We start from the raw sequence: 16,606 nt of genomic DNA, 5'->3' as shown, positions 1-16,606 counted from the left end.
CAGAGTCTAGCAAAATAAATGTTTCTTGAATAGACAAGATTTTTTTAAAAAAAGGTAGCCTATGCAACAACATTAAAAAGTAGATGTGAAAATATAACAATTCTGTTTCTAGGAATTTATCTTAAGGAAGTAAGTATTAGTATAAGGAAATGACCTCAGGAATATTAATTTTAATAGCAAACGAATACTAACTGAATATCCAACAATAGCAGACTGGTTAATTATCATATAGCCATATTTTGGAATAAGTATTATTATTATTACGTAAATGGAATGATACATACATATAGAAAAAAGTCTAGAAGGTGGTTTTGATATTTATCTCTGGATGGTGATATCAAAGTTGATTTTTAAATTTCTTTCATGTCTGTATCTTATACATTTTTCTAACTAGGCACAAATACTGTTTACGCAATAAGGAAAAATGATGTCATTTTAAAACAGAATATGTATACAGGATAGTGTGTAGAAAAGTGTTAACATGGCAGCCCTGAACTACTCTCCTTGGAAATGCTTGCTTGCAAGGTTGCCCCGGGCTGGTATCTGGGAATACGGATTTCAGAAGAGTTCCCACCATTCCAGAATTGATAAGAGTAGCTCACTGCACCTACACTGTACAAACAATGTGATTTATACTGAACACCTGCTCACCTTCTGGGAGTCTGGAATTTCAGCACATGTGAGAGACAGGTTGCCTACATGATTAGCTCCCAATAAAAACCCTGGGTGTTGAGTCTCTAATGACCTTCCCTGGTAGACAACATCACATGTGTCATCACAATTTGTTGCTGGAGGACGTATGTTCTTTCTGATTCACTAGGAGAAGTCTCTTGTGCTTGGTTTCCTTCAGCTTTGCCCCATGCATCTGTTCCTTTTGCTGATTTTGCTTTGTATCCTTCACTGTAATAAACCTTAGCTGTAAGTACGACTACATGCTGAGTCTTTAAGTTCTCATACAACCTGGCAGTAGTCTTGGGGAACCCTCAACATATAGTATCTTAGTTGTTTTTAAAGAGGTGAAATATAAAACCTGAAAAATCCTGGGTAACAGTTTAGTGTCATTGCCAATTCTCTTTGATAACTTCGGTATTTTAAAGAAATAGCCTAACAGCTAACCTTTAAATATTCAGGTTCTACCTTATATAAATGCAGATTTATAAAAGAGTCACTTACAGCAGGATGAAAAACATTGATGGCTTGAACGGAAGCCTTCCCTTTTTGCTTATACCCGAATACCAAATCAATCCATTGACAGATGTTCTGGGACACGTAATCAGACTCTAAAGCCTGCCGATGGATGAGGATAAAAAGTCGAGGATCGTTACGTGCCCAAGGCGGGAGGTTGACGTGATTAACCCGTTCACCATTCTGACGCACACCAAAATCAAAACCTAAAAGAGAAGATTAGCATTAATATTTATCTCCCCCAAAGCATGCTTCATTTGGTCCACTGAGCAGGTCTTAAGAGTTTACAGAAACAGTCATTGTGTGCTGTAACCAGGAAAAGGAGCAAACAGGATAGAAACACTATTGCTCATCTACTTACTTACCTACTAACAGAGCTACATGGATTAATGCTATTCCAATTAAGTTTAAGATCTCTCAACTTTATCCTTCTACCACTTTATATCTGACTGAAAAAAACCCAGAAAATCATTGCCTGCTAATGCCAATGTTCTACTTATCAAATCTTCAAATGCAATAAGTGCTTAAGTATCCAATTGCAAACTTGATTAAAATCAAACTGAAACTTTGTAAAAGCATTTCTGAATTATTGGTGTTAACAATATAATAAATTTAAGACTATATTTAGTAAATATTAGCATTCTATAGTTTAAAAAACCCAACTAATACAAAGTATACACATTCCTAGAATGAAGGGTCTTCATCTATTAATTTTATGGTAAGTCTGCAGGTCTGTCCTGACTTCATTTCTACTAAGCTTCCCTGTGGATAACAAAATTATCCCAACACATTGAATAAGAGGATTCTTCAGTGACATAAATGAACTGTAATCTAATTGTCTCATTAGTCTGCTAGTATACACAAAAATATCAGAAGTGTTTAAAAAAATTGTCCTAAAAGTGGGGCCAGCCCAGTGACAGGGTGGTTAAGTTCGCGCACTCTGCTTTGGCGGTCCGGGGCTCATGGGTTTGGATCCTAGGCGCAGACCTACACACCGCTCATCAAGCTATGCTGTGGCAGCATCCCACATACAAAATAAACGAAGATTGGCACAGATGTTACCTCAGGGCCAATCTTCCTCACACCCACACACAAAATTGTCCTAAAAGAAATGTTAACTTTGAACAGAAATGATTTTTTGCGATACCTTTTTGGATAGAAAATCTGAACACCATAACAGAATAAAAATTAAAAAGGACCTCTTAAAAGCTGATTATGCTCCACATAAAATTAAGTTGCTCTCTGCCTACTTCTTGATCTTGTGAAAAGTTAGAAGGATCTTTACTAATTTTGGAAGTATTCTGAAATGATGCGATGTGAAATATAAACCAAGGGCTCATATAAAATTAATGTGGAGAGGGGCTAGGGGTCATCTCAAAAAGCTCAGCAGTCATCCCACAGACAGCTGCAGGTGATGTAAGACGAACTGGCTGAGCACCCACAGAACTCTGTGTGGGCAGCTTCGGGAGAAACAGCAGGAATTCACCGATTGAACAATAGTGAATGAGGTATCTAAGGACTGAGTTGGGGAGGGGCTGAGCGGCAGGGGGTCTCTATAAACTCAAATCAGTCCCAACTTTCAGGTGCTCTGGGGACACATGACAGAGGTAGACCAGAGCAGATGACTGGAGGTATAATCACAGGCCCACAGGAATGTTGACAGGGAATGACATGATGTACATTATAGCAAATCATATTTTCCAAGAATGGCTATAACAACACTTGCTGTCTTGCATGCTTTTCTAGAATCTTGCTATTCCTCCATCAAGTGGCAAAGTCTATGCTCCTTCCTTTTGAATGTGGGCAGGCACTTATGACGGCCTCACAAACAGAACACAGTGGCAGTGTTGCTGTGTGACCTCCAAGGCTAGGTTGGAAAAGGCCTACAGCTTCTGTTCATCTTTCTCTTAGGACGCTTGACTCTGGAACCCTGAGCTGCTAAGTGGGATGTCCAAGGCCACCATGCTGTGAGGAAGCCCAAACTATTCCATGTGGAGAGACCATATGGAAAAGTATATGGAAGAGAGCAAGGCCTGCCAGCCCCCAGCTGCTCTGTTCCCTTGGCTGTTCCAGCTCCAGCCAAACTGAATGTAACTGCATGAGAGGCCCTGAACAAAACCACAAAAACCACCTGGCTGAACTGTTCCTGAATTTCTGACCTACGAAAACTGTGATAGATAATAATTTTGTTGTTGTTTTGAGCCACTAAGTGTTGGGGTTGTTATGCAGCCACAGATGACTGGAAGATACGAATAAGAAACCATGGATAGAGACAACAAGCCGTAGATTTAAACCTGAGTCCCAAACTGAAAGCCAGAAGGCAGGTACCCCAAACTGCAGGTGCTGATATTTCACTGAGGTGTTTCTCACTTGGGCAACCCTATGAAACATGCTCCAGGTAACCAGCAGCATGGACTTATTAATCATTCTCCAAAGAAACCCATAGAGGCCAGTTAGTACAGAATAAAATTCTAAAGTAATTTGCCCAATACTATCTTGTCTAAAGATATAATTCTCAATTTCACATATTCCTACAGGTCACATAAAAACACAAAATTAAGTAATGTAGGAAAATGACACAAAGATACGTCTTAAAGGGTTAACTGATCTTCTATTAAAGAACAGGTAAGACTGGCCAAAATTCTTGGTCGCTAGCATCACAGAAAATTTGCTTTTATCCTCTAGAATTCCTTTATTAGATAATTCTGGTTAGATTGCTTTATTTCCAACTTGGTCATTCCTTATAAAATCATTGAGACTTTGCTTAATTTACATTGTACTTGCAATAAATTCATGACTCTTTTTTTTAAATGAGCACATAACTTTTGTAATCAGAAAAAAATAAAGCAATTTCTGTAACAAAATTAAAATACATATTTACAAATACTTTTGATAGTTAAAAGTTACAGTTTTCCAAATATATTTCATCCTATGAAATACTTAAAATCCTCAAGCTCACTCAGAAATAAAATTATATACTTAATAAATAAAGGTATTTCTCTTATTTGGGGACTCAAATTTTAGGACTTACAAAAGCTATTTTTCTTTTTGGAAAATTATAAAATAACTACAAACCCTCAGAAATATAAATAAGAGATGATTTACTGCCATACCTTCACGGTTAACTAAAAACTCTGGAAGGTAGAAAAACTCCGGGATAAGTTCTTTCACATCAGTCATGGATTCAAAAGATGAGAGGCGCCAAGTCGTATTTGTAGAATGAAAAGTTCTGTCTGGAATGTCAAAACTTTGATCTAGAAAAAAATACAAGTAATACAATTAAGACACAAAGACCTGATTCCATCTGGAGCCTCTTATAATCAACTTACTTCCGCTACTTCAAAAAGACTGAAATGATGTTCATCTTATTTGTCCCTAGTTTAAGAGAGGTTATTCATGTTCTTGAAAATAAATATTTCTATATATAATTTGAGACCGCACTATTTTATTTAATCTGTATTATGTTTCATAATACATATAACTAAATAAATTTATACCATTTATTTATTTAATTGATTATTATCTGTCTACTCAAGTAGAATGAAAGTTCCATAAAAGCAAGGATGTGGTGTATTACCCAAAGCTAGCACATGCTAGGTACTCAATAATGATTTATTTATTGAACGAATGAAAGGAGGAAAATTAAAGCTCAAGTAGGTAAAATAGTTTTTTCCTCACAAAGAAGCAAAATTATTCCTTCACCTCTAACTGTTAAAACTATTTTTTTTCCCCTGAGGAAGATTAGCTCTGAATTAACATCTGCTGCCAATCCACCAATCCTCCTCTTTTTGCTGCAGAAGACTGGCCCTGAGCTAACATCCGTGCTTATCTTCCTCTACTTTACTTTTTTCCCTCTACGCCTGCCACAGCATGGCTTGACAAGCAGTGCGTAGGTCCGTGCCGGGGATCCAAACCAGTGAACCCTGTGCCACCAAGTGGAGTGTGAGAACTGAACCACTATGCCACTGGAGTGGCCCCTGTTAAGACCACTTTTTCTTCTTTCTTTTCTCTTTTGGGCATGAGGGTATTGCTTTTTAGATGTCATAAGCTAAAGAATTAAGTAAGATTTCCTATGAATGAAAATAAAGCTAAGCATAGGCACTCCTTTAAGTTTTCCTGGTGTAGACTATTAATACCATAGAATTGAATTTTGACCCTGTCTCTTCTCTGTCAACAGTTACTAGACTTTTCAGCCTTCGGGCAGGCCTAGAATATTAAATGATATCCAAAGGCCAGCCCCTGAAAACAGTGCAGATGCTTCTTAGGAACTAGGCTGTACCATCTGCAACTCCTCTGAACTTGCTGAAGTTTGAACAATCTGTCACAGACAGATCTCAGCATCAGGCAAGGTACAATTTTAAAGAGACATGCTAAATTTCTCCCTGAAGCCTGAGCTGATCTGTGGGGCAACATTTTCCACTGCTTTTATTGCTTTCTCATCTATTCTGTCAAATCAGTTAGCATTGGCTGGCCACTAAATAAAATCTAGGAAGAAATGAGGTTTATAAATAGTTCTATTTTCTCAGAAAGTACAGAAGCCCACTTAAAGAAATATTTAACTCACTAGCTCATTCAGGAGAAAAAGTTATCAATCTAAATGGAATCCAGAAGAACTAAAGGCAATTCTGTAAGGCTATGGTGGAGTCACAGTAACTAGAGTAGAGACTACGGAATTGTGGAACAAGAGCAGCACATTGAGGGTTCTGTTCATGCTTTCTCTGTAGTTTATTAATTTTTTAAAAAAGTGATACTATAAACTCCCATAATCTAGAACATGCATGTACTAACTAATGGTTCAAAACCTAGCACTTTTGCCCCCAGGGGGCATTTGGCAATGTCTGGAGACATTTTTGGTTCTCACAGCTGGTTGGGGGGATGCCACTGGCATCCAGTGGGCAGACGCCAGGGATGCTGTTAAATGCCCTACAATGCACAGAACAGTCCCCACAAAAAAGAATTATGTAGCTCGAAATGACTACAGTGCCAAGGTGAGAAACCCTGGACTAAACCAGAAGTCTAGAAATAAATTCAAAAGCCAACATAAATCTTTTTAAACTAATCAGATGAAACTGAATGGGGACTGAGTTAGTCTTTTTCTAAAAGAAAAAATTCTTAAATACACAATGAAGAAAACCTAGCATAATAGCAATACGTAAAAATAGGTAAGAAATTTTAGTTGATTAAGAGTTTTATATTAATAGATTCTTGGGCTATGTTAAAAGAAATAGAGGGAAGTAACAGTTCTGTTATACACTGCAGTGTTCCCAAACCACATCTGAAATATTCTTTTTCATTTTGGGACTGCCACTTTTTAATAAGGGCATTCACAAATCAGAACACATCCAGAAAGATGATCAGAAGAGTGACAGGTTTGGAAACCAGAGTAAACAAGGATGGCTTAAACATTAGTTCTTAAAACTCTACTAAGTACAGAACTGTCTTATTTCTTTTTTGTATTCCTTGCAGTAGGTGGGATAAGACCTTGCATACAGGAGGCTTTCAATCTGACGTCAAATTAACTAAGGATAATTAGCCTGGGGATAAACAAGACGGAGACAGAGAAAGGCAACAGGGAAAAAATCTTCAAATATTTGAACAGCTGTCACGTGGAACATCTGTGTACTTACAGAGGGACAAATACAGTCATGTACCATATAACGACGTTTCAGTCAACAACGAACTGCACATATGATGGTGGTGCCCTAAGATTAGCACCATAGAGCCTAGGTGTGTAGGGGGCTATACCATCTAGGTTTGTGTAAGTATACTTTGTGATGTTTGCACAACAATGAAATTGCCTAACAACACACTTCTCAGAACACATCCCCATCGTTAAGCCACGTGTGGCAGCTTAAGAAAGCACCTTTTTATAGACCAAGTAGAGAGAATACAAAATTCACTCCTCCAAGAGGTTGCATATGAGTAAAAATATATAAAGAAGTTCAAGATGTGTTGAGTAAAATGAATGGATAATGATTCTATAAAGGATTCTGGGTGCCATGAGGAACAACTACAGAACTAATACCACGGTTCTCATTAGAAACTGATGGGTGAGTGTGTCCCCATTTGCACACAAATTAGAAAATTCACCTCTGTCTAAGTCATCTGCAGGCCTGCAGGCTGTCACTGAAAACGCTGAGGTAGATTATTAACTAGAAAGTTACTATGGTGAAGGTGGCAGTGTGGTTTTCCTGTTAACTAGTTATTTATAATAAATTACAACAATATATTCCCTCCCTTTTGGGTTCAAAGATAACTTACGTGATCTGAAATAATTATTAAGTTGAACACCTTTAAAAAATGAAATGCATATGCTTTAAAAGGGTAAATTTTACAGTGCGTGAATTACATCTTAATTTTTAAAAGGTGAATTGCATTTTTATAAACTTAGATACATTTAATTTGAAGCCAAATTTGAAACCTTAGCAAGATGATTTGGCTTACTGCAGGTCTTTTGAAGAAAATTTTGTCAAAGGAATAAATAGAATTCTTTCTCCTGTGGTTTGATTAGTGTCAATATGTTTTCAGGAAGTCAGTCAAGACTTTTTTCTAATGACCCAGAAAGACTTTTTAGATAGTTATAAAACCATCCTTACCTTGATAGGCTAAAAACATTTTCGTGAAAGGAGGCATCCTGACCAGGAAGTGAAGCACAGTGCCGCTGTTAGAATAGTGGGAGCCGTAGTGGTAGGGCTGCACCGGAGGCATGGGGTCATCTTCCCTAGCTCCTTTGCGGTACTCTTCCTCCAAGTACTGAAGGAAACAGGGAATCAGAGAGAATTCATGATAGTGAGCTCCAGGGAAAGCTGGAGAAGCCTAGCTCGTTGTCTTTTCCAACCTTCCCTGCTACCGCTTTGATGCCATTCTCATGGCTTGCCCTTCTACTCGTGTTTGGACCTCAGCCACCTTGAGTATCTGGGAGTCTCCTCCTTGGTGCCCTGCTGAGACGTGAAGACTCGAGAAGCATCTCACAGTCTGCACCTTTACTCTCATTCCCTCATAGAAAACCCACCTGTTCTGCACCCTACCTCCCAGCGTTCTGGCTCCCAACTAACGGCTCATGATGTCTAAGTTGGTCAAGTGCTCAAATGAGAGCCACTACTATCCCTGGAGACTGGATTTTAAAAGAGGGTTTCAAGATGTAATGCCTTGTTCTTCAGAGAAATGCTTCTCTAGTGGTGGTAATGCAATAGAAATGTAAAAACTGTACCATGTTATTGGAATTCTTAGGTATTAAGAGAACATCTTACGGCTGTTTTGCAGTGTGGTTACACAGAGATAAAGAATACGGTGATTTTTCACTACTCATCTTCCCATCATAAAGTAGGAAGCTCAACCAAATATTTGATATCTGTCACTATTCTCATCTCTCATGGCTTCTGTCTGGCTCTGATAAGAAAGTCAGGTGACAGTGAATTTTCTGGAGTCACTTCTCCTTGATTCCCATAGCACTGCCCCATTTTTAACTGCAGAAGAATCAAGCAGTGACAGCTGTGAGATGCTTGGAGGTATCCTTCTGGAACTATGACAGAAAACATTGTGATGAATCTGAGAAAACTGCTTCAGCTGCTCCTAACTTTATACTCTTGTAAAGAATGCAACATGTGGCTAATGAGTTTTCTTAATTGCCAACAGAATTCCATTAATATTAATTTTACAGAAATAGGTAATTAACTTCTATTTTAAAACTTTAAAATATGGTAAATTTCCGTTAATAAACTAATGCATAATATGCTGAATATGAATAATAAGGGATTATGGTACCTTATGAATATGCTGATACTGTTATATAAATAATACTAGGGGACACAAATAGCAGGTCCCTGGAAATCTTTGTGACTTTTATAAGGAATAAAATTATCTACATATTTGAATATAACAATGATTTTTATTAGCTTCCAATTTATGCCACAATAAATGTATTTCTTTTTCCGGGCAAAGTATTTGCAGAGAATTGAGACACAGAATAAAATTTAAAATCATATAATGATTTCCAGTTGTTTGTCAATCAAAGCACAAGGAAGTGAAAAACAGAAGATCAATACTATAAATTTAAAATTAGGTAAAACACAAGTTTATAAAACAAAATCCCAGTTTTCACTTATCAAAATATGAGTAAAAGCTAAACCTACCTTGTATGTGTCCACGTAACGATCTTCTTTTTCTTTATACTGCACAGCTATAGGCTTAGAGAGATTTCTGTAAAGGAAGAGATGATGGAAAAAATATGGAGTGTTTTGATACTGTCAGCATTAAGCTGTCTAGATGTCTGCATCCTGTAAGTAAATAAGTGATCAACAAAATACTCGGCCCTTAGTTTAGTGCTTACACATGTTGCTTTACAACTAACACTCATCATCCAAAATTATTATTTCATAAACTATTAAGGTAGAATTTTTAAAAACACATCCATACCAGTATTAGGAATTCCTGACTGATGAGTAACCTATACAAGAAGAGCTGCTGCTACCCCTTGCCTCCCTGCTTCCTCTACTTCCTCCAGAATCATAACTGACGCTGTTCATGGCAGCTGACTCCTACCAAGCCCTAGAAACTCCTATCCTGATTTTCCAGACTGTACACCAGTAGGCAGTGAAGAGTAAAGGGCAGTTTGGACAGGAAATAGGATCATGAGAAGATGCCATGTAATTATTAGGCTAGTTAGTGAAAACTCAAGAAACAACACATGCTTACAGTGACCAAGTTGAGATGTGGAGTCTGAGTATTGAAATAAATATTTTGTTATCTAATTCATAGATGGTGAGTGACACCATTATGCACAGTGCAGAGAATGAGTGCATGTGTTTGGATGTGTCTGTGCTGGTGTTCGCACTGTATCAGGGAGGCAAGAGAACCCAAGGATGAATCCTCACTTTTACAAGCTACAGAGTCAAGCAGCTTCCCTGTGCGGTACTTAAAAGAGCAAGAGAAAAAGGTCCAATGAGGAAGGACAGGTTTCCCTGGCTGAGGAGCCATCTGGTCCGGCACTGGGATGGAGGCAACTGGAGTTTGAACATCTGGCACCGTAACTAGATCAACTTCAGATTTCCCCAAATTTCAGTAAGTCAAACCAGGTCTGCTTAGCCAGATGTTGATATATCTATTTTTTTGGAGAATTATTTGATAGGGATATCGAAATTAGTAATAGTAAACATTTTATTTTTGAGGTCTTTTTAACCCTAAAAACTTTGTTAAAAAGTAAAAATAGTTTTATAGAATAGACACAAATTCATTTCTCAAAAGAAGAGAAATCATGTTTGACATACTGGCAGGCAATTTTTTTCTAAGTAGCGTGAACAGTTTTTTTATTTTTTAAACACAAGTAATACCTATTGCTGTGGTTGAAAAATCAGAAATTCCTGATGAGCAAATAAAATAAACCAAAAATCAGGCACATACTATTACCCACAGGTAAAACATTTTGGTATATATCTTTCCAGATGTCTTTGTGCTTATCTGTGTATGTATATTCACTTTTTAAATAAAAAGAACATCTTGGGGCTGACCCCATGGACGAGTGGTTAAAGTTCTGCGTGCTCTACTTTGGTAGCCTGGGTTTGCGAGTTCAGATCCCAGGCGTGGACTACACAACTTGTCAAGCCATGCTGTGGCGGCATCCCACATATGAAGTAGAGGAAGACTGGCACAGATGTTAGCTCAGGGCTAATCTTACTCAGAAAAAAAAAAAAAAGAACATCCCCCTCCATGTATAATATATATTTCTACAATACCACTTTTACTAGCTGCAACATATAACAATTTATTCAAACCTGGTGTTGGGCATTTAGGTTGTTTCTAAATTTTAGCTACTTAAAAAATTGATATGAGGACTATCTTTATGGCTAAATTTTTGCTTGCAGTGCCAGGCACCGTTATCAGCAATGTACCAGACAGAGTTCTTGCCCTCATGACACCTACTACTGCTGGGAACCTTTCTGATAGAGCACACATCCTTAAGTATTTCCTAAGGAAAAGGTCCTAGAAGTTAAATTGTTAAAACAGAGTATGCACATTTGAAGAGTTCTTTGGTTATATATTGTTAAATTGCCTTTCAAAAAGATTTTATCTATTTATACCAGTAGTATATAAATTTAAATGTCCATCAGCACTGTATAAAAATGTCTAAAAATAAATAATGTGCCATTTGCTCTTTTTTAAATTGACAAAAACATTAAACTGAATCTGATTTCCTAAAAACTGTCTTAACTAGGCCTGATTATTTAGCAGTTATAATTAAAATACTCTACTATACCAATAGAATATTTGAAGTCAATTTTTCTTTAAACTAAATAAGAGTATATTTTTTAAACTAAATAAGCAGAATATACTCTCATCAACCAGGGCTATTTAGTCTCTAAATGCAATTCATTCAGGAAAGGCAGGATAAATGCTAAATTCTTTGCTTTTAATTGCCACAATTCAAAAGCAAGGAATTTGTGTCTAGTTATATCAACGGTGACCAAAGAATTTAGTTTTGCTTTGTTTTTTGGACATTTAAAAAAGTATCATTAACAAGTATTTTTTTATTTAAATATGTTTCAATCAATTATAGTCTTTATTCTTTTTGGTGCTCAGATTTTCCTATCTTTGGCAGTGACAGCCACTTCAAGTTGATCTCTGAGTGCTTTATTTTCTTAAATTGTGGTAAAAAAGACAACACAAAATTTACCATCCTAAACCATTCTCAAGTACACAGTTCGGTAGTGTTAACCATATTCACACTGTTGTGCAATAGCTCTCTAGAACTTTTCCATTGTGCAAAACTGAAACTCCACACCCACTGAACAACAACATCCCATCTCTCCCCTCCCACCACCCTGTTCCCCAGCAACCACCATTCCACTCTCTGCCTCTGAGTTTGACTACCCCAGACAACTCACACAAGCAGAATCACACAGTATCTGTCTTTTTGCAACTGGCTTAATCCATTTAGCACAATATCCCCAAGGTTCATCCACGTTGTAGAATGTGATAGGACTTCCCTCCTTCTTAAGGTTAAATAATACTCCATTGTATGTATGTACCACATTTCTGCCATCCATTCATCCACAGACAGACAGCTGGGCTGCCTCCACATCTTGGTATTATGAATAATGCTTCAATGAATATGAGTGTGAAAATTTTCTTTTCAAGTCCTTTATACAAGACTATATTAGTTTCCTTGCTCTCTGATACAATAAAATATCCCAGGCTCATCTCGTATGTTTTCTTCTAATAAACGTAGAGAAAAATGAGAGAATAGGAAATCATCATTTTGTAACCTCTAGTGAAATAATTGACACAAGCAATAATCATCAATGAAAGAAACAAGTTCAGTGAGAGCCTGGACCCATGGATCAATCTAAGCATCATTAGAGTGGGATATCATCTGCCTCCTGATATGGGGCAATATAAAGTTTACACCAGCACCTAAAAAGGATTCTTGCCAAAAAAAGTTGAACCTGAATCTAATCAAGCCTTTACTTTAGAACTAATTTCCAGTCTCTCGTAAATACAGAAGCTAGAGGAAAAAGCTAAATAGTAACATGAAAATGGGGGACATCCTACAAGATAAATGATCTGTTTTTTTTCAACAAGCCATGTCGGGAAGAAAGAAAGAGAAAAAGACAAAAATGTGAAGGCTGTTCTAGATATATGTTTTGAGAGACACAGCAGCCAAAGGTGACATTGGGCCTGATTTAAGCAAATCAACTATAAAAAGACGTCTTTGATAAATCAAGGGACATTTTAACATGAACTGGATATTAGATAATAGCATAAAATCACTGTTGCTTTTCTTAGATGTGATAATGGCACTGTGGTTATGTAGGAAAATGTTCTATTTTTTTCCTCAAGAGATGTTTACTGAAGAACATAGGATTGACATAGATGTCTGTGATTCGTCTTAAATTAAAAAGGAAAAAAGATTGACGCAAGTTTGGCAAAAATCTTCATAATTGTTGGGGTGATGGACATATAGGGGTTCACTATATATTCACTCTATATATGATTAAGAACATTAATGAAATAAATGACGCACATGGATGAAGCCAAAAGGAGATGATGTTTTTAGTTACCTGTAGACTGATGGATCGCTGAGGTCAAGGGTCTCACTAACATAGTCAGCAAGTATAAACGGGAACACTGGATACTGCATAAGATCATTGAAGGATCGGCCAGCATGTTTGTTTAAGTGAGTCAAATACTCAAAATTTGTAATTTGTCCAGTATACCATAAGTTTGTTAGAGCAGTGATGTTGCCATATTCCAGAAGATTAGGGAGGTTATTTGTTAGTATACTGTGGTACACATCATCGCGAACCTACAAGGGAAGGAGAAAAAAAAAATTTTATTTTTAGGCTTACTGAAACTTTTCTCCAAAGAATTCATGATATTATAGGCATGTTTATAATCTCAAGTCCCCCAAGAAAATTTTTTGAGAAATCTGTTAATAAGAAACTAAGAAAAAATTTACATATAAAAGTTACTTATTACAGATCTTTAAAAAAAACAATAAAGGAAAAAGAAGAAACTTCATCTAAATAAATGCAACATGAATGAGTAGAAAGAGCACGGTTTTCTGAATCAGAAAGACCCAGTCTGTGTTCCTGCTTAAACCCTTTGTGCTGCAGTCATGACACGTGTAACACGGTGGGGGGTGGAAATGATATTTATTTCATGAGAATGAAATAAAATATCCTATGTAAGAGAGGATATTTGATTTTCATTACTGATTGAAAACTAATACATGGATTTTCTTAGAGATTCACAAAAGTTCTGTCACAGGAAAAGGGTATGCTGATTTCTTCCGAAGCAATTAAATGACAATTGGTAATGAATGGAAAAAAACAGACGAGCCCGGCCTTTGCTAAAAGCAAATTTGAAATACTCATCTTAAATGTGTATATGCTTCAGGCTAGGAAGAGGGGCCACAGATGCAGATAATCAGAGATGGGACTAAAAGTCAATGAGAAGAACGAGAAAATGTGGCTACAGTTATGGAAAAGGCAAGATCACAGAGTGTTTAAGAACCTAAACCTGGAGATCTGTTTCACAACAATATGAATATAGTCAACACTACTGAACTGTACACTTAAAAATGGTCAAGACGGTAAATTTTATGTTATGTATTTTTAACCACAATTGAAAAAAGAAGAATAGGTTCAAGACAAAAGCAAAAACCTAAACCTGTAGTCTAAATCTGAAGGGTGTCAACTGCTGAAGCTAAGGTTGATGGAAGGGAATTTATGACAGTCTGCATACTGAACTCTGCAAGAAAAAGGAAGCATTCATTCATTCAACAGATACTCATTAAGCACCTACATACTAGTATGTTCAAGGTGCTGAAGACATAGCACTTAACAAAACAAAGTCCTTACGTTATTATTGGGGAGGCAATGTTGGATGCTATTAAGTCCTACAGAGAAAAATAGAGTAAGGTAAAGGAGATAAGGGATGCTGGGGGTAGGAGTGAGAGAGAGGCTGCTATTTTATTTAGTCAGGAAAAGTCTCTCTGATAAGGAGACATTTGATCATGGAACCTGAAAAAAGTGAGAGTGAGTCATATGGATTTCTAAGAAGAAAGCATTCTAGGCAGCATTCCTGGGAGGAGTAAGCACAAAGGCCCTGAGGCATCAGTGTGTCTGCTATATTCAAGGAAAAGAAAGTCACCATGGTTAGAGTAGAGAGATTGAGGGATAGAATAGTAGAAGACAAGCTCAGAGAGTTAACAAGATGCCAGATTCTTGAGTGCTTTTATTAGGCTATTGTAAGGACTTTGGCTTTAATGGAGTGACACAGGAAGTGACTGGAGGGTTCTGAGCAGAGGAATGCCATGATCCCACGTACGTACGTCAGCTGCTGCGTTGAGAACAGTCTGAAAGACGGGGGAGTATGGAAGCAGGGGGGCCAGTTAGGAGGGTGTTGTAATGATTTCGGCAGGAGATGCTGGCGACTGAGAGCAGGATGGTAGCAATGGAAGTTACCAGATTCTAGATGTATTTTGAGGGGAGAGCCAACGGGACTTATTGACAGAGTAAGTGTGGGAGATAGGAGAATAAGAGGAGTCTAGGATAATCCCAAGGCTTTGGGATTCAGAAAGATTAGAGTTGCCATTTACTCAGATGGGGAAATTATAAAGAGATTTTGGGGGAAAGATTAGAAATTCAGCTTTGTACACGTTAAATGTGAGATGCCAATTAGACTTGCAAGTGGAGATGCAAGTAGGGAGTTAAACATTTGAGTGCGACACTTAGGGGAGAGGTTTGGGTAGTGATATGAATTTGTAAGCTGTTGGAACACAGATAGTATTCAAAATCACAGGACTGGATGAGAAGAGAAGAGGTCTGAATATGAGCCCTGAGACACTCCGAGGAAGCATCCGTGAACAGGACTGAGAAGGAATGGCTGGTGAGGTCAAAGGAGAACTAAGAGGAGGTGATAAGCCAGAAGTCCAGTGAGGAAGGCTTTTTTTTTCTTTTAAGAAAGAGAATAATCAGCTGTGTCAAATGCTGCTGATAGGTCAAGTAAGATGGGGACTAAGAAATGTGACCGTAGCATTTAGCAACATGGAGGTCACTGTGACCCAGGCCAGAGAAATTATAGGTGGAATGGTGAGAAAAAAATATGACTGGAGCATTTCAAAAGAGAATTGGAGGGGAGGAATGGGAGGCAGCAAGCATATACAACTTTTTCTAAGAGGTTGTCTATAAAAGAGAGCAGACAAATAGCAGCTGAAGAGATGTGGGGGTCAAGAAAGGGCTTGTCAGAAACGGAATCTACCATCAAGTTTGAACCACCCCCTTCAAGTTGGTTATGTGTTCATTCATTTACTTTTTACAGATACAGTCTCTTTGGGGAATCAGAATTTAATACAGTTTAGGAGGACAAAAATAATACTAATATAACCAAGCATTTACTTTAATTAGGACTAAGACATAAGGCAATTTTTATTTGATTTCAGAAACTGTGAATTAAAGTTTAAGTAAGTTAACCCTTCATATAATCAGTATGAGTAAAGTTACACTGGTTCCATGATCACTTCAAAAATAGATATCTATTAGAAAGCTGAATTTACCTTGGTGTTATCAAATGCTAATAGGAGTGTTCTGCCATTTGTTAAAAAGATTTCTACAGCATTATCTCTCAATTGCCACCAACGCTTGTGAACTTCTTTAATTTCTTCATATGTCCAGGAAAATGATGCTGGCTCCAATTCTCCCTGAAGGTTCTAAGACAAAAGAAAAAGATGAAATTATTTGCATCACATGAAATATAAATAATCATTTTAATTTTAGATTTTTAAAAATTCTCAAAATGAAATGCAAAGTCTTTCTTTTGTGGCAAAATGGCAGATAAGAATCACTGAAAATCTTCCCACTACTAAACATTTCAAAATTCTGGGTAAAATTTAAGAAACTTAAAAAAATTAATAGACTTTATT

General features: G+C 37.1%; 1 protein-coding gene across 10 annotated transcripts in view; it reads right to left on the bottom strand.

Moving 5' to 3' along the window:
• Positions 1–16,606, bottom strand: part of LYST (lysosomal trafficking regulator) — a 194,002-nt gene that overhangs the window by 31,108 nt on the left and 146,288 nt on the right. For 8 of the 10 annotated variants that reach the window (XM_070568406.1, XM_070568407.1, XM_070568416.1 and 5 more), the window contains 6 exons: positions 16,241–16,393; positions 13,242–13,486; positions 9,318–9,384; positions 7,782–7,938; positions 4,299–4,439; positions 1,174–1,391 (listed from right to left, as the gene is read on the bottom strand). In XM_070568406.1, the coding sequence (XP_070424507.1) occupies positions 1,174–1,391; positions 4,299–4,439; positions 7,782–7,938; positions 9,318–9,384; positions 13,242–13,486; positions 16,241–16,393 (981 nt within the window). Of the gene's footprint in view, positions 1–1,173; positions 1,392–4,298; positions 4,440–7,781; positions 7,939–9,317; positions 9,385–11,576; positions 12,397–13,241; positions 13,487–16,240; positions 16,394–16,606 lie in introns of those variants that run through there. The other 2 variants (XM_070568459.1, XM_070568466.1) reach the window with 1 other exon arrangement.

Source organism: Equus przewalskii, chromosome 1 (assembly GCF_037783145.1).
Source record: "Equus przewalskii isolate Varuska chromosome 1, EquPr2, whole genome shotgun sequence".
NCBI classification, from domain to species: Eukaryota; Metazoa; Chordata; class Mammalia; order Perissodactyla; family Equidae; genus Equus; species Equus przewalskii.
This window is presented reverse-complemented; position numbering and strand designations above follow the sequence as displayed.